The 19,168-nt window shown below is 42.4% G+C and overlaps 1 protein-coding gene across 2 annotated transcripts in view; it reads right to left on the bottom strand.

Annotated features, from left to right (window-relative positions):
• Positions 1–17,906, bottom strand: part of ZSWIM5 (zinc finger SWIM-type containing 5) — a 134,675-nt gene extending 116,769 nt beyond the window's left edge. Inside the window, exons 1-2 of one of the 2 annotated variants that reach the window (XM_078392842.1) lie at positions 17,156–17,262; positions 1,171–1,293 (exon numbers count right to left, since the gene is read on the bottom strand). In XM_078392842.1, coding sequence (XP_078248968.1) covers positions 1,171–1,189 — 19 coding nt within the window. In that variant the 5' untranslated portion in view covers positions 1,190–1,293; positions 17,156–17,262. Of the gene's footprint in view, positions 1–1,170; positions 1,294–17,155 lie in introns of both variants that reach the window. The other variant, XM_072997558.2, reaches the window with a different exon arrangement.
• Between the last annotated feature and the right edge of the window lie 1,262 nt (positions 17,907–19,168).

The raw sequence follows: 19,168 nt of genomic DNA, 5'->3' as shown, positions 1-19,168 counted from the left end.
TACATGCTGCAGATGGCACAAGGACCTGCCATCTTCCAAATTTACTTCTGCCTCATTTTTGGATTAGAAACTAGCATTTCCCCCCTTTTAATAATGTATGTGAGACATCACACAAAGGTGACTAGGCATTTTGTGATGTTTCCAAGTTCAACATCACTTATGACTAAACATCTACTGGGAGGGTTTTTAAGGCAGGCCTTCCAACCATAGGTAAAGTCGCTTAGGTTCATATTTAAGCTCTGTAACTTCAACAATCTCCTGTGTGACAGTTGCCCATTAAATAATACCAAATGTTGTTTCCTTCCAGTCTCCCAGAATGCCCCTTCCCAGTTTTGCCAACTTTAGCAAGCAGAAAAGAGGGGGCAGAGTTTAGTTCAAATACGGTTTTTTTGCATTTACATGGACCCTGATGTTTGGCCCACAAGTTTGTGTGGACACAGGAAGAACTCTGTATTTCATCAAAAATAATGTATGCTTTGTTTGTTATATTAATTTTTTTTCAGCAATACAGCCAGGGCACATCGTATAAAGAGGTTTCTCTCATGTCTTAACCTATGATGTGCCTTGACTACATCTCTGAAAATCATATGATAAATGTATATTTTTAAAAAGTAAAACTAAATCCAATTGACATTCCCAATTAAGGCAGAGCCAATTAATCAATAGGATTTACAAAAGTACTGACTTACTATTCAGGGTTTTTTTTGGGGGGGGGGGTAATTCAATAGGTCCACTCTAGTTGTGAGTATAATCTGGATTTAGGCCATTATGCTTATTTTTAATCCATAAATGAGATTTTTAAAAAATTACTGCAGTTACATAAAGTGTCTCTCTCCCAAGATACCTCAGTTTAAATCTTAAATCCTATTTTAATACAAATTAACATGTTAAAGTCAACTCCTAACCTTTTAAAACTCTATCAAATACACTGAGTCAAAGTAAGCTTTTCCATGTAAAAGAAAAAAACCAAGGGAAAAAATATCAAAATTTTAAGGGCAAAATATGAATATTTATGACTGTCAAGAAGCAATATGAACATCTAGGGCACATTAACTTCAAAGGAAGAGTGTAATGTCATTGCTGTATTCTCTCATAGAAATCAATACAACTTAATGTTTAACATTGGCTAAACTGCATCCTCATAGAGAAATACTGTTCTCACTGTTTTACCTGTCTTGTTTCTGGGCATTTACGCTGCAATCTGAATGCAAGGATACATTGGTTGCAGTAGGTTTGGAGTGGGTAGAAGTCTCTTGTGCTGGTACAATCTCCTTTCACTGGGTAATCTCAGAACTGCTGGGGGAAGAGCCAAAAAGGAACAGAGAAAGGGGAGGAGCTGAGTGACACCACATTCAAAGCCTTCCCACCTCCGATTCAGGCCCAGCATGCCAGCACAAAGTTAGGCCATGGTTAGGGTAAGGCTACAGAATTTCTGACTTGACTAGCCTGAGAACATTTTGGATTTAACAAAGAACAACCTGGCTTTTGTGTCAACTCAGCCAACAACCCTCAGCCACATTGCGTAGACAGAAGTGCACCCTTAATCTTCAAGTGAATTACTTTGGTTAGCATTTTTGCACATGGGCACAAGAGTAAACAGAGATCCATTATTTTAAGAATGTGTCCTATTGTTACTATAGCACTAGTGCAAAAGAACATTTCCTCAATCCTCTGGAGCCCTAAGCAAATTTCAAAACTCTCAATGGTCTTCTAGCCATTGGACTGAGTCTTGGAGATACAAGAGGGTCCTCAATGGGAAGGAGAGATCATTTCCCCCTCTCAATTACTGATGGAAACAGTACCGCCAACACACAGCCCCCACTGGATTGAAGTTTTTAATTGCCATCAGATGGCCATTTAACCAAATTTAACCAAATTTAACCAAATTCAGTGAATTTTTTATCTTAATAGACATGACTATACCCTGGACCGCCAGAAAGACAAACAAGTAATCCTAGAGCAAATCAAGACCAAATTATTTCTGGAGGCAAAAATTACAAAACAGAGGCTTATTTTGGGCACAACATGAGCAGGTAGGATTCTCTTGAAAAGAGAATAATGCTAGGAAAAAATGAAGGCAGCAGGAAAAGAGAAAAAGCAAATATGAGATGGATTGACTCCATAAAGGAAGGCACAGACTTGCATTTACAAGAGCTGAGCAGGGCTGCTGAAAATAGAACATTTTGGAGATTGCTCATTCATAGGTTGCTGTAAGTCAGAGGCAACTTAACATGTAACAATAGCACATGAATAAGCTTGCGCTGTTTGTTTCTAAACTATCAGTGAGAAATATGCAGCCTTGAGATGTTGTTGGATTACAACTTGTATTGATACCGAGTAAAGATGAAACTACATTTTAGAACTGACAAGACATTAAGAGAAAGTACAGACCTAACCCTGAAACATTCACACCTAGCTCAAAAGTATTTGTGGCTGACATAGAATAACAACGTAACTTTGCCCAACGACCTTTTTGATGTAACAGATGGCCCACCATCGGAATGCTTGTAGGGGGAAGCCGGCAATGATTGTTGTAACATTCACAGGTGATTCACAGTATTGAAGGTCATATATCAGGGCCCAGGAAGAAAACACATAAACATACCAATAAGGGAAATGGGTACTCTTGTCCCCAGACTTTCATGCACATCTAGGGCCCAGGTCAAGGAGAGATGAGGGCACAACATACATATCTATATGTAACCAACAGATAAGCGTGGTGGGTATCAATTACTCAGTGAGGGACTGGACCCAAAGTTGGGGTAAAATTGACCAATAGAATTGTAGCATTTTATTGCTCTTTGTCTGTATCATTATAAAATGTATGTACTCTATATGTTCGGGGTCTTCTCTGCTTTTAAGGAAAGTGCCAGCTGATCTTTCTTGCTGTTTGCTATCTAAAATTAAATCAGACCTTTGGTTCAGCGGTTGTGTCTCTGCCTGAACCTAAAATTGGCCAGTAACATCTGGTGCATTGGCCGGTCTTTCCGGTGATCCTCGGCATCCTTAACGGAGGGATCAGGCCGCTCACTTCATCTTGCCCACCACCTGGTCTCCAAGGTGAGTGACCTGAAAGACGGTGCTCCAAAGGGAGGTGACCTGAAAGATGGTGCCCCCTGAAGGGGCCTGGGGGTCCGGTTGGTGGCTTCCCCTTGGCTGTAAAGACGCCTCATCCCTTGTGCTGGGGCTGTGGCCTGCGACACCTTGGGGTGATAGCCAGTGCGCAGTGAACAGGGGCCTGTTTGTGGCACGTGTGTGGGTTGTGTGAGTCCCCCGGCACCCTTAGATGAAGACCTGGCCAGGTCGAGAGACTTGTGAGGCATGGAAACGTGCACAGGCAACGCACACCCAGTAAGGGGGACGCCTCTCAGCTGTGTTCTGGAGAACTGGAGAGAGCTCGTGGGCAGGCGATCTGGGCTGACAAAGAGGCACATGATTAAATTATTCCATCAAATTTGGCCTACTGTGATTTCTTTGTCGCCTCTGTGGCCCTCTGACAGCAGCTTTTCATCAGACACACTGAAGGGGTTGGTGGAATGGGCCGAGGAGGCGACAAAAAAGGGGGATGAGGATCACTTCAAGTATGTTGGATGCATTGCAGCCCAGCCAGAGAAATACAAGGGAGCATCCAAACTCACCCAGTCGACTAATACGAAGAACCCTTATGGCTCTTTGGATTACATAGCCCCCCACACACCCATGCCAGTTTCCAGTCCAAAGGAGTATTACAGGGTGATAATAGCAGCTTTGCAGGAGTTCAAGGACTCAGAGAAAGCTAAGGCAGGTGAGAAGACAGAGGAGAAATGTATTTTAACTGATTCTTTGGAGTACATTTCTCCTCCCGCTACCACCCCACTGGTGGCTTAGCCAGATGAGGGGAACCTCCCCCCTGCTCCCCCCGTGCAACTTCCAATCCCTTCCAAAACAGCTCAATGAGTACAGGTGATTCAGCCAGGGGGAATACCCGATTATATGCACTCTGCACAACTCCACATTCCACAAGTACAAGTAATAGTAAACCAGAACCTGCCCAATTCCGGAATGGGAGGGTGCTCAGGCTTCTCACTGCCACCCCCCCCCCCCCCAGAGCTAATGGGCCATTACACAGGAGATGAGCAGGAGGCAGATGAGAGAATTAGTTCCTTGTCAATCCCTGGGTGAGCAAAAGGGCTTCCTCTGCAGGGAAGGTTAAATGCCTGCCCACTGGAAGCGGAGGGGAGGAGGAGAAGGCAAGCTGTCACAGCAGCAAAAGGAGCAGCACCAGTGGTGGCAGTAGCCCCAAGCAGCACCGAGCGATGGGCCACTAGCGACCTCCTTGTTGCAACCGGCCAGGAGCGCAGGGCGATGGGGCAAGGCGAGGAGGGTTTCGCACAACCCTGACAGCCTGCCTGCTCTCCTTTGTGAGCCTGCCTCCCCCCGGCTCACCCAAGAGGCAGGCGTGTCGCGCATGAGCGTGAGGGGCGTGTCACTCATGCGCACAGACTCGACATGCCAACCTCAGAAGCCTCGGACAGTGGCGATGGTGGCAGAGAGGGACCTCTGAGAGGCCTCCGGCAGGGATGCCCTCGGAGGCCTCGGGCAGCAGCAATGGCGGTGGCAGGGAACCCCCTGGAAGGCTTCAGACAGGTAAGGTGTCTTTATTTTAATTTTGAGGGGTGGTTTCTTGGGCGGGTTATGGATTACAGGGTTTTCAATGCATTCCTATGGGAAATGGACCTCGACCTATGGACTTTTCAACCTGCAGCCAACATTCCAATACGGATTAATTCCATAGGTCGAGGGTCCACTGTATTTCCAGTTGGTGATTTAAAATATGATACTGTATACAGCCCCATCCTAAATCACTGCTGAGAAGCAAGTCTCACTGTTGAGCTCACTCCACAGAAAGTGTTTGGAATACCCTCCATTTAAATCAATCCATTCTCATGGGGATTGGCCAGGAAGAAAACAAGATAAATTTATACCAAGTCAGAAGTGAATCCCATGATTGTGACAGCTAATATTGCAGAAATCATTAATAAAAGCTGTGGAGCTGTGCACCTTCAATAGTTGCACAGGAACTGAATATTAGTAAGCTACAGTTGCTCCATCTCTCTCTCCTGCATGGGCCCTGTACTTTTTTGCATTTAGTCACTTTATTCAATGTAATTTGAGTGACTGACAACATTTTCATTGCAAATCTTTATGCAGAAACAACAGGGCAGATTATTCAGGCCTCTGGATTCAGACAATAGTGCACACAATTGAAATTAGTTAAAGAGAGGTAAAGGCTTTACTTCACATGAGTAAACATCTATTTCTTTTGTTCTATTATCACCTCTGCTCAAACAGATTTGGGAGCTTTTTCAAATGATACAAAAACCTGAAAAACCTGTTTGTTAATAGTGAATGGGCATCACCAGTCTCCTAATAGAGATGAACCAGAAGAACCATAGATTAGAAACAATCACATTACAGTAGCACACTGTACGTCAGGCTTTCCAAAGTACAATGAGTGAGACTATGATCCTGAAGGGGAAGTTTTAATTAACTGTCCATCCCTAAAGGCCTACCAAATGCTGAATTTATCACCACTTTACATTTTATGTCAGGCAAAAACAAACCAAAAATGAAAAAATAAAGAAGACAAAAACATGACACCTTAAAAACAAACTGCTGTATTTCAATGTGAACTTTCGTGGACAAGTCCATTTTTTCACGTCCGTTTACATTTTATAGCCACTACAGGTGGCATCTTTGCGGTACCTGCTCTGAAAACGTCCCATAATATTCTCTATAGTTTCAATGGAAGCTGCTGGTTTGAGTAGCACAAAATTGCAGTTTCCCAAACTGGTGCTCTCTGTTCTCCAGATACACTGGACTACCTCTGGCCAAGCTAAGTGTGAACAATAAGAATTATTAGCTAATGTATTGCAAGGAGGCACTAAGTTGGGATAGGCATTCAGTTCACGGTTTGGTCCACTGTTGTCATGGTCTGATTTGCTCATTTTTTCAGTGATCACACAACAAAATTGCTAGAGCAAACCAGGCCATCCTCAGAGGATTCCTACCCTCAGCTTTCTAGATCCCTCCTAGAGACTTCTACTTTTTTGGTATAAGTAGGATAATTCCATTTTGGTTTGTTTTCAGAGCATGCAGTGTCTGGAAATGAACCAAAGTGAATTTACGACTGTCAACCGGCCTTCCACTGTCCATTTGCCAATATCATGAAGCGGCTTAGCAACAAAGCTTAGCCATTTCCTGATACTGATAAATTAAATACTTCCTCTGCTTCATGCAGGGGCAGAGGAAGTAAACACTATACTATGGCATCACTTATGCACTGCCTCAGTTTGAAAGAAAAGAAAAGAAAAACTGAATGCTTCTTCCTGGTAGTGGAAGGCTCCAGGGGGAGCAAGGAAGCAGATTTTTGACACACCAACATAACACATGCTAAGTAGATGTAAATCTTCCTTTCTCTCCTCTTCCCCAAAACAGGGTGAAGAAGCAAAAAAATTTTACTAATTAGGGCAGCAGTAATGTCCCCAAAGGGACGTGGTGGCACTGTGGGTTAAACCACAGAAGCCTCTGTGCTGCAAGGTCAGAAGGCCAGCAGTCGTAAGATCGAATCCACGCAATGGAGTGAGCTCCCGTTACTTGTTCCAGCTCCTGCCAACCTAGCAGTTTGAAACCATGTAAAAATGCGAGTAGATAAATGGGTACCACCACGGTGGGAAGGTAACGGCGTTCCATGTCTAGTCATGCTGGCCAGGTGACCACGGAAACTGTCTTTGGACAAATGCTGGCTCTATGGCTTGGAGATGGGGATGAGCACTGTACCCTAGAGTTGGACACAAGTGGACTAAATGTCAAGGGGAACCTTTACCTTTACTTTAATGTGCTGTACCAGTTACAATTTTTTTTCAATAATAAAATCTTCCTCCCAGAAGCAACAGGAGACAGGAGGGGGAAAGGAGATTTGTTGTTGTTTCAACAGGCAGGCAGACCAAATAGTCATTTGAGGTGAGTATGCCATTTGGATGCAAGGATCACACCAAATCGGATACTCGGCCTCTACCCGATCCCAAGCAACCCTATTTAGTGCATACCAGGCTGCTCCAAATGATCCCATGCAACCAAGCCCTAAACATTACAAACTCTGAATGGAGAAGACACCCCATAGCTATTGTTTCCACATAGACTGCAACATGCAGCTCAACCTTTCTGTGTCATGTCCACAGCACATCAGACTGAAATTAATCACAGCCTGATAACCTGTTCTTTTACTAACAAACCACTGTCACTTCATCCATTATCCGTATCCCTACCTGGTCATGAGGCCATGTATAAATATAATAGTCATATAATCTCACTCTGAGAAAGTGAACTTGATCCCGGAATGTTCACATTAACATAGAGCAGTTAGTTTTTAAGGTGACACAACCATTCTCTCTCTCTCTCTCTCTCTCTCTCTCTCTCTCTCTCTCTCTCTCTCTCTCTCTCTTAATGCTTCCACAGACTGAAACAGACACTTCTTTGAAAACTCAGAACCTGACTGACTCCCAAACTGGTCTCCTGCTTGTCTAAGAACTGTTTCAGGCAAACCCCCAATCCTGAAAATTCTGCTGGCAACTAAAGCCAAACTAAATTCCTTAATCCTTCATGATTATCACAAGACCTTGCCAATCAGTCCTTGCAGAGTTCATATTTTCAGAAAACAGAAAGAAAACCAATTCTCTTGTACATTCCTCATAGTATTGGATCTTGTCTGAAGCTTGTATCCTCTTCAGAGAAAAGTTGCAACAAACGTGAGACAACTGAGGCACTGGCTTCAGACACACAAAGCCAAGGGGCATAGGAGAAAAGGTAAAACATTACACACACACACACACACACACACACACACACACACACACACACACACACACACACACACACACACACCAATATTGAGCTGTGCCATTAGGAAAAGATCCTTCATAAGACCTGTTCAGACATTCTCTATATTTTAGTCATAATTTTTCAGAGTTCTCACTCAAGCATAAAGCATACACACAAGGAGGTTCTTGCTCATGTGTAAAGCCCCCACACACACACACACACAGAAAGTGATGGTAGAGTGGGCTAGCTGCTCCATTCTAAGCACACTGGGCTCATCTGTCTAGGGAACAAGTGAATAGGACTTATTTATACATTTAAACTGAACCAAGTTTGCAATTTTCAGATTCTCACAGTATCACATATGTTCATGGTTCCATGCTGCCTACTCCCTGCTCCCCACTCTTTCCGCTGTCTTCAAGGAGAAACAAAAGGCAGATGCATGGAAGAGCAGGGGGCTGAATTCTGCATTCTTGCATTAAGCGCAAAATTAGCTAGTTCCCATTATAACTCTGTGTTGAGAAAAGGGTCTCTGAGGAGTGCTGAGAGAAGATCTACAGCTTGCTCACAATGCAAATTATGTACATATCTGCACATAGCCTAAAATAATTTAATTTTCAGTTATCATTGTTTGCCTTGATCTCTCTGGCAGTCATTAACATATTCAGCAATTTGTCATCAGTTTCAATGCAATATTCTCTCTCTCTCTCTCTCTCTCTCTCTGTCTGTCTGTCTGTCTCTCTCTCTCTCTCTCTCTCTCTCAATCGATCTATCTATCTATCTATCTGTCTATCTATCTATCTATCTATCTATCTATCTATCTATCTATCTATCTATCTATCTATCTATCTATCTATCTATCTATCTATCTATCTATCTATCTATCTATCTATCTATCTATCTATCTATCTATCCTTCCTTTTTTCCCTCCATTCTCTCCTACTGGAGACCTAAGACAGTAATTTGTGCCTCCTTTAATAAATAGCAGATACTGTATGCTCTTAAGACCAAAAGGCATGATTCAGATGTCTCTATTTCTCTCTCTGTGTGTATGTGTGCGCTCCCTATCTACCCAAAGTTCTCCTCACCCCAAACAGTAATTAGGCTGGAAAAGTGTCTACTCTTGGACTCCACAGAAGATGTCTGTTTGCCACAATGACATGATTTCTTGTTAGCAAAGCTAACTCTTTCATACTTACACCACAGCTTGACCCCTATAAAATTAAAGTGAGATTAAAACCTTAAATGGAATATAATAATAGGTCTTTTTATTTTAACGCAAAATCTCTACTTTAAGTTATATGAACATGCTATTAAAATATAGAGCTACAATATGTGCCAAAACAATTTTTATTCCTGTTTATTCTTCCTGTTTATATTTATTATTCTATTTGCCAACTTCTTAGAATATTGCCTTATGTGATTGCATTAAGGCAAATTGTGCAAGCAATTCTATGTCCACTCTGCCATCTCTCATGTTCCCTTGCATCTAACAGTTGCACAAACAACTGTGCACCCAGCAACATGTCAGCAACAATTTAGTGGGGAAAACCACTAGCATGGTTGCCCTTATATACACCATTTTTCCCAATAGGATTTTGCCTCTTATTGTCCTTTGTAACAACAGTGGCTTGAGTTTTAGGAAAGCTGTTCAATTAATAACACATAAATAATATAAATACATAATAAGAGTGTCAAATATGATACATTACTAAGAGAAAGAAAATCTACATAGTTTTCATAGGAAAATATGCATTTAATACAGATCAGTTATTTATTACTATTTGCCAAGAAATCTGTTTCCAGAGGACAACAAAAATAAGTTATTTTTGTCTAAAATCTGAAACAGAGGTTCCTTGCACTATCTGTTGATTTTTAGAAAGAAATGAAGAGTACATTACCTTTACTGACATAATCATGCTTAGCTCCACACTGGATGGCACAACTCAATTCAACAAGAAGATGTATGTTGAGTTTGACTCAAACATCCAAGAGTACAGAGAATTCAGACTATAATCGTAAACACTTATGGGTTGTAAAGTCCACTAAAAATCAATGGCTCTTATTTCAGAATGTGTTGTAGATTAGGGTTTCAGGAGCAATTCACAAACCACTTAGGAGGCATGAGTACTCCTGTTGTCTGTCATTAAGACTACACACCAAGAAGCAATATTGCACTCATGCTAAGAGCAAAGTTGAGGACTTTCTTCTTTTTCTCATCTGTTTCATTTCATCTGTTTAACACAGCATAGAGTATACATTGTGGGCACCCTTTTCTTTTCAAAACCTTCAGTTTTGACATGTAAGAACTTTACAGTGAAAGCTTAATAGAACAAGATAAATCTATATATGCATCTAATGTCCTCTGTGTGTGCATGTGTATGTGCATGTGTATGCGCACACACACTACCAATTGCCCAACCTAGGAAAAGAAGCAGTTCAAATCTTTGAAAAACAAATTGGAAGAATTTCAAACACATGTTCTGTTGTAGTAAAGGGAGACTTCAATTATCCTCCTATCTGTTGGGAGATAAATTCTGCCAAATATGGACCTTCCAAGAAATTCCTGGCTTGTGTGGCTGATAATTTTATCCCAGAAAAGATGGAGGAAGAAATTTAGAGGATTAGCCATCCTTGAATTGATTCTAACCAATAGAGATGACTTAGAAGTGGCAGTAAGGGGAACTCTAGGGGGAAAGTGATTATGTTATACTTGAGGTCTGGATTTCAAAAGAAACAAAAGCAGAGTGCAGCCACATGTATAAACTGGATTTAGAAAAGCCAATTTTAAGAAATTCAAGACAACTCTAAAGGAGTCCAAGATCAGTGGAAGGTTTTAAAAAGGAAATTCTGAAGGCACAACTTCAAACAATTCTAACAAGAAAAAAATGTGGAAGACAGCAAAAAAGATCAATGTGGTTTCACAAAAGGTTCATAGAGAACCTGAAGATACAAAAAGTTACTTTGACTTTTAACCATATTTGTAGTTCGTGAAAAAAGCAAAGCTTAGAAATAGCGACCCTGTTTCCCAGAAAATAAGACCTAACCTGAAAATAAGCCCTAGTATGATTTTTCAGGATGCTCATAATATAAGCCCGATCCTAAAATAAGCCCCAGTTAAGTGAAACCTCGCCCTCCACCATTATGCAGCAACCAGAAGAAGATGACATGACTATATTTGAATAAAAGAAGATTGTTGTAGATGAAAAAAAAGAAAACATCCGCTGAAAATAAGCCCTAATGCATTTTTGGAGCAAAAATTAATATAAGACCCTGTCTTATTTTCGGGGAAACATGAGTACTGTAGCTACAAGTAACACGGTTGCTTGTAACCAGTTATCTCTCAATAGCAAGCAATGTAATTAATACTTAGTTACAATATTTCAGAAAATGTCATAAGTAGTTAGAAAGTTACTCTGGAGTTATTTAATTTACTTTCAAGTGTTATTTTTAAGGACACATAAATCATTTTACAGGCATTTGACAGATTTTAAGTCAATCTCTTACTAATCTTAAATGGCAAGGGAATTATTCTTTCCTCTCTCTCTCTCTCTCTCTCTCTCTCTCTCTCTCTCTCTATATATATATATATATATATATATATATATATATATATATGTAAATATATATATTTACATGCTTTCAAACTCTCTGGCGGGGGGAGAGAGAGAGAGAGAGAGAGAGGAAAGAATAATTATATATACTTTCTAATATTTTCCTGGTCTGCTAGAAACAGCAACAATATGGTAATAACATATTATTTTTGCAAGTACATAATAACAAAGATGGCACGTGGTGGCGCTGCAGGTTAAACCGCAGAAGCCTCTGTGCTGCAAGGTCAGAAGACCAGCCGTTGTAAGCTTGAATCCACGCGACCTGTCCCAGTTCCTGCCAACCTAGCAGTTTGAAAGCATATAAAAATGCGAGTAGATAAATAGGTACCACCTCGGTGGGAAGGTAACAGCGCTCTGTGTTTAGTTGCGCTGGCCACATGACCACAGAAACTGTCTTCAGACAAACACTGGCTCTACGGCTTGGCAATGGGGATGAGCACCATGCCCTAGAGTCGGACACAACTGGACTAAATATCAAGGGGAACCTTTACCTTTAATAATAAAGACAACAACCTGGATTTAATGAATAATGTTGTTAGCTGGTTTAAAAAAATAACAGTGAAAGCAAGTCAGAAAATCTCCTACATTGCAGATCTTAAAGCCACCTGTTCTCAATTTAGCAATAATGCTTGTCCCCAACACAGGATAATTAATGCAAAATTAAATGGCATATATTACCAAATAAGCTGCACAGTTGTAAGAGATCAACCAAAGGCAAAGTTATAAAATGATCATAAACATATTCATTCATAAATTTCACTATGTCCAATATTCAACCAGCAATTTTTTTCATTCATTCATTCATTCATTCATTCATTCATTCATTTAATTTACATACCACTCTTCTCCCAATGCAATGATCCAAGATTAATAGATATATTTTTTTAAAAATATTCAGTATGTGTATTTTAAAATTCAGCTGTAAGTATAATAATATTAAAAGACCACTGATCTAAAACAATGTAAAATATTTCAGAAAATAAAAAAGTACAACACAACCCACTGAAAGTTACTTTCTTTGCAAACTCTCACCTACTAGCAGGAGATTAGAGAGAAGCCAACACAGTTTCCCAAAAGAAGGGATTCCCAGCCAAGATGCAACCGCACAAAAAGTTTTCTCTCATGTCCTAACTAGACAAACTTGAGAAGGTGGTGGAATCAAGGCAAGGACCTCCCCGATGGATCTTCAAACCTGGGGAGTCTCATATGGGAGATGCAACCCTTCAGATAACCTGGATCCAGCTCACTATTGCACATGTAGAATCATTATACAGCCAATTACAATGAGCCAGGCCCATTTTAAGCTACATTTAATTGAACACAGATACCACTGAATTCCAGGGGATTAGCAGAAGCATTGACCTAGACATGTCTATTTAGAAATAAGTCCCAGAGTTCACAGGGCATACAAAAAAGTCACTGTGTATAGGACTCCATCCGTACTCCGGACCCAACCAATATTATTTTAACTCTTCTTCAGATTGCACTAATAACCAAAAAGTGAATTCTCTTTACAAACTGACAACTGGAGGGCATACCTCTACTGCAATGCACATAAACCTCTCTGTAAAACTTCCAGCATTGCAGGAAACATAACGCAGTATATTTCAGGTTTCCAGGTTGTTGCCTGCTATATTATTAAACCAGATACTGTAATGATGACTGACAGTGTGCGAAGGTACCTTTGCTTGGCTGAAATCGTACTGTAATTACAAATAAATACCTACAGCCTATCATGTAAAACTGAGATAATTTGAGTATAGAAGCATGAATGACCACCAATGGCCAAAACTACATTAGATCAGATTACAAAGTATTTATTTATTTATTTATTTATTTATTTATTTATTTATTTATTTATCTATTTATCTATTTATTTATTTATTTATTTATTTAACTAACTAACTAACTAACTAACTAACTAACTTATAAAGTAGTAACATTTTCTATAACGCTGAATCAGTCAGCAGTCAAAATTGATAAATAACATTCTATAAGGAAAAAATACTTTTCTTGTGAACTTTAAACAAATATTTATATGAAGTAACTTATTAGAAATTCATGTTGCTGTATTTGGATCTTTCAAGGATCCTGACAATGGATAATGTTTTAAAATTACAAAACAGATAACAAGAGCTGAAAGCAATGAGGTATCTTGGGACAGACACAACATGAGTTTTAAATATGATCCTGCCTGCCACATAAGCTTAAACACACCTTATCGTGCAAACAGAAATGTATTAAAAAGGACAAAGATTGTTATATTTAAGAGCTTACTAAAATAGAAGAATCACTTTAAGGATCATAGTGAGTTCAAGCTTAACTGTACTTCAGTTTTACTAAGATGAAGGAATTAGTAATTGGTCATGTACTGTACACTCCTTGAATATCCAGAAATGGAAGGCAATAAAATGTTAAATATGGAAAACCTCTGACCAGCCCTCCTCACCTATCTCTGATTTTTAAAAATGCCACTGGATGCTTTCATATAATATTAATTTTACATTCATATACTGTACAGTAGTTTTAAAGGGTACAGACAAGCATCAAAGAATACATTGTTTGGATTGTGTAGGGTCATATTATGAATATACAGACATGTAGAATGCATTCTAAATTAACAAATCTTTTTATTTAGCGTTCACAGTCTTTTTTTCTAGATAGACTCTCACAGTATCCCAGCGTCAAAAGTTCCAATTTCCATCAAAATGCTTCTAAGATCAACAAGCCTCTTTGTTGGTTAGACTTACGCTACCTTATGCATTAGTAGATATGGTTACTAGCAGAGATATGGAAAGCATTATGCCCACCATCTGCACAAGATAAACATTCATAATTTCAGTGCATTTCAGTTTATTTAAATTATCTTTTCAGCTCCTCTTTAGGAAGGGGCTTACAGTATTATGCAAATATGTATCAGCTCCTTCGCCTATTAAATCAGCAGTCTTTCATCTCCTCCTCCTCCTCTGTCATGCATTTATCCATGGCTTGAAAACTTTTGAAAGAGTGGGGGCAGGAGCATCAACATAAGTTGACAACCTTTCTTTGTTGTCATTTATTGCGAAGGTTGCAATCCATACATTACAAAATAGTTCCATGATATGTAGTGCAAGAAAAACTCCCCATTCCGCTCCCACCATAGACATGATCTCAAAAAGCAAACCATATACTGAAACTGAACAAGGATCAGTTTACATCTAGTTTTTGCATTTATGTGAGATGGTACCTGACAAAATCAGGCATCATGTTACTTATTCCAAGTCTCTGTACACTGCTCCAGCTAGTACAGGCTCCTTGAGATGGTAAAGGCATAATACATATTCATGCTTTCCATATAATTATAAGGCAAGCTAGAGAATGGCTTTTTCTGAAGCTGTTGAATTAATAATACACCTTTGCTCACCTAATGCTTTCCTTCCTTCATCATTTCCCTGAAATTCTTCTTTATCATTTACAAAATCTCTACTGCCTTCGTATTTCAAAAATAAGCATCTTAAGAGGAAGCTTTTGGAACTGCCACAGGAAAATGCTACTAATAATATACAGAACAAATTACCACAGACTGTACAGTAGACCTCTTATGCAAGAAATATTAAGAGGTGCGTCTGTTATAACACTGCACTTTATGTCCTGTATTATTATCATAATGATATGAAGCCCATTCAGAATTTCAGTTCTAATGAACTCATGGTACAAGGTAAGTCCTGAGAACTACAGTTATAACATCCACATGTCACTGAGTTACGCACTGAAAAATATCCTTCTGATTTCAGACATATTTTGAGACAAATTTTAATAAACTACATTTTTTTTTGCTGAAGTACAAACGAAACTTAAATTCTGTAAGACAGTAATTGCTGCAGTAAGTGACATATTTTATTCTGAGAAATTAACAGAATAAATTCATTGTTATAATATTATTTCTTGTCACTGTCCAGTTCTTAACTTAAATAGAGGCATTAAATGCCACCCCCAAACCAACAGCTCACTGTTGTAAAGAAACTCATATGATTTAACTTGGTTTTAAATAACAATAAAGTTAGAATGCAAAATGAAGGTTTCTGCGAAAAGACACTGTTCTTAAAATTCTGAAACTCTTTGCAATTTTCAAATTAGCACTAAGTTCTATCACTGTACTTAGTTGGGTGGGAGGCTTAAGAATGTATGGCCCTGGGCCTCAACACAAAATGAATTTACATTTCACATTTGCAAAACAAATTCTGCTGGAAAAAAATGCCAATTTAATGGGAACAGAAGACTCATTTTATTCACCTTCGCTAACAATACAGAGCAGATTATTGTATACAATAAATAAAAAAGAGAGTTCACTTGTAACTAAGACAGAAGGAAAACAACCTTTACCACTTACAAGTCCTTGGCAAGAAAAGCAATAACAAATCTTGTGCGCAGTGTCAATGAAGTCAAAGGCATCATTAGCATTCTCAGCTTTCACATAGGACATTGAATAGGGAAAAAAAACTCCTATAGTATGCAGGCACTGGTCAAGTTGAACATCTCTCATAACCTCCTCCCATTTCTTAAATAATCCCATTTGCTGGAGTCAATTGGAATTGTAAGCATCCGGGTTAAAAAAACATCATTTTCTTTCATGGCAAAAGACTTCTGAACACAGAGACTTTGGAAGGTAAGGATCAAGGGCGTGTGAGCCAAGGTACTTTAGCCAGTTTTCTCCGCAGACATAGTCTTCCAAAGGGTGTGTGTGTGTGTGTGTGTGTGTGTGTGTGTGTGCGTGTGCGTGTGCGTGTGCCTGTGTTTAGGGGGGTCACCTTATTTCCCTTCCTCATCTAGTCCTTGTATCACTTGAGGGGATGGAGGAAAGGAGCTTGGTAGACAGACTATGCTTATCAGAGGTATTTTAATACGGATCTTGCTGGATGTTGGCAGCTGCTTAATCCTTTTGCAAACTTCCTCTCAACCTTTTGCTCCCACTCATTAGGTACATGAGCCTCATGAACAAACAAACAACAACAAAAGAAAAAGAGAGAAAAAAAAGCTTAGTAGTTTCTCAGTGTGCTACAAAACAGAGCTTGCCTTTGTGAAAAGGGGGCACCCTACCATCGCCTCGACCAACCTCCGCCCCTCAGGGGTGCTGGTAGGAAAATACTGTCAAATAACAAAGTGACTAGACAAAAGGCTGCGATGGGGGGGGGAGAGGTTCTTAGAGCAAAGTAGAAACAGCTAATAAAGAAGGGAAGAGGAAAGAGAAAGTGGAAAACGGGGAAAAGGAAGGGGGGAAAGGGGTCTCGGACAGAAAGAAGCAAGATGGGGAGAGAAAAGAGGATGCTATTCAGAATAGGGTAAGGAATGGAAATGGAATTTGACAGGAGGGCTGAGGATGGAAGAGCAGCCAGAAGAAGGCAAAGAGTATAGAGAACAGGAGGTGAAACTGCCGGGAGACAAGGCGGCCGGCGGGCGAGAAATCATAATAATAATAATAATGGAATTGAGAAAAAAAAGGAGGAAAGAGAAAACGGAGGAAGAGAAAGGGGGAGGGGGGCAGGAAGGCAGAGAGCGCGGGGGAGCGAAGCCGTGGCACGCGGAGGAGAAGGGCACAAGGGGGCGGTCCCTCCTCGCCGCCGCCGCCGCCGCCGCCCCCGAGGTCACTGACACTCGCTCAGTCACTCTTTCCCTCGCGGGCGGCTCGCTCTCTCTCCGCCACTCACCCACTTGCAGCACGTTGTCCACGGCGCCTGTCTCCAGCAGGCGGATGCCTCTGCGGAAGGGGAGCCCCTCGGTGACGGCGGCGCCGGCGGGGACGCCCGGAGCCGGCAGGGGAGCCGAGCCGGGGGCGCCCGAGGGGGCGGCGGAGCCCGTCGTTGTGGCGGGGCTGTCCTCTCCAAGGGCCCCGCCGCCCGTTCCGCTGCCCGCCGCTCCCGCGCCGCCGCCTCCGGAGACTCCGTGGCCGCCGGGTCGCCCGGGCTGGAAGCTGGAGTACATGCAGATCTGGCGCTCGTTGCGGGGGAAGCTCCAGTAGACGATGCGGCGCTGCACGGGCTCCGGGATGCGCTGGAAGCGGCCCTCGACCCGCTCGAAGGCCCAGCTGCCCGCCACCCGCTTGGCCGCGGCGTCCAGCAGCGACTCGGGCTGCAAGAGAGGGAGCAGACGCCCCTCCGGCCCGCACCCAGGGCCCGCGCCCGGACCGCCCGGCGGGCAGCACCCAGGCACCCCGGCGCCCGCCCCACCGTCTCCGGCAGCCCCGCCGGCCCCAACGCCGGCCGCTACAGCCGCTCCGAGGGGACCCCCCGGGCAGAGCCCCGCGCGCGGCGCTGCTGCTGTTGCTGCCCCTTCCACCCGGGAGCACAGGCGCTTCGGGCCCGGCGACCCGGCGGCAGGCAGCGGTGGCCGGAGCAGCTCCTCTCCCTCGCCTCCCTCCGCCATGGCTGCGTCCGATCCACTGAGCCCTCGCCCGTGCCTGCCTGCTTGCGAGAGCGGGGCGGGGGGCCGGCGGTGGAGGGAGGAGACTGCGGCGGAGAAGGGGGGGCGGAGGGCGGGCGAGCGGGCGGACAGGCACCACGGCGTGGGCAGCCGCCCCAGAGGCCCGGGGGGGGGTGGCCGCCGGGGGGGGGTTGTGTCACGTGGGTCCTGCCTCTGAGCGGAGCCGCTCTCATTCAGCCGGCTTCGAGCCCAAGGAACAATTGCCCTCTCCTGGCTTCAGCCCTCGTCGATCTCCAGCGGGGCGCGGGGGGTGGGGGAGAGGGAACATCTCTGAATGCCACCCCACCCCACCTCACCCCCGGTATTGTTCTATATTCTGCCTCTGATGTTCCACGTTTAACGCGATCGTTCGGTGCCCCTTCTCCGGAACGACTGCATACGTTCCGTCAAGAAGAAAGTGCATTTGTTTGCATCGCAGCTGTCCGTGAAAACTGCACCGTTTGCAACATCCACAGGAATGACTTCACGCAAGCAAGGACTTTGCTTCGGAATTTGTTCTCCGTTCCCCTTCTAGGGCTTGAGTCCTGGAGCAGGAGAAGCGATGCCGAAGGAGAAGTCGTGCTCACAGAAGGACGGAATGCCTTTTCCTGAGACTGCAGGCTCGCCTCTCCCCCCCCCCTCCACAAACCTAGGATTAGGGCGAGGGTTTCTAGGGCAGATGCGCTCGCCGCTAGGGCAGGCTTGAGCCCCCTAAGCCCTGTGCGAAGTGAAGCTGTGCCCCGCATATCCTGCGGTCTGCATCCCATATTCTGCTCACAACGCGTGGCTTCATTAATGAAGTAGATAATTAAAAATATTTCTATGCCACCCTTCTATTGAGGATTCAAGGCAGCTTATAGTATTAAAATAAACAGATAAAAGCTAAATAATAAATTATTACAATATTTTTAAAAGTATTCAACAGATATATTAAAACTCATAACCTAAGAGCAATACTAAAAAATGCAAGTAAGATAACAGAATACAATAATCCCCACCTTTTTTTTTAATCCATTGGTCAACCAGTTATAAGAAAGTCTGTCTGAAGGGAAAGGAAGAGACTGTATTTGAGAGAGCTTGGGCCTAAGCCATTTAGAAGTTTATAGGTTGAAACCAACATTTTGAGTAGTGCCCAGAAATGGATGGACAGCCAACGGAGCTGCTGTAATGGGAGTTAGATGTTTCCTAACTCCCATTACAGCAGCCAGTTAACCTCAATTAACAATCTGGCTGTGGCATTTTGGACCTGTTGGAGTTTCCAA

The sequence above is a fragment of the Pogona vitticeps genome, chromosome 4 (assembly GCF_051106095.1).
Source record: "Pogona vitticeps strain Pit_001003342236 chromosome 4, PviZW2.1, whole genome shotgun sequence".
Classification (NCBI taxonomy): Eukaryota; Metazoa; Chordata; class Lepidosauria; order Squamata; family Agamidae; genus Pogona; species Pogona vitticeps.
This window is presented reverse-complemented; position numbering and strand designations above follow the sequence as displayed.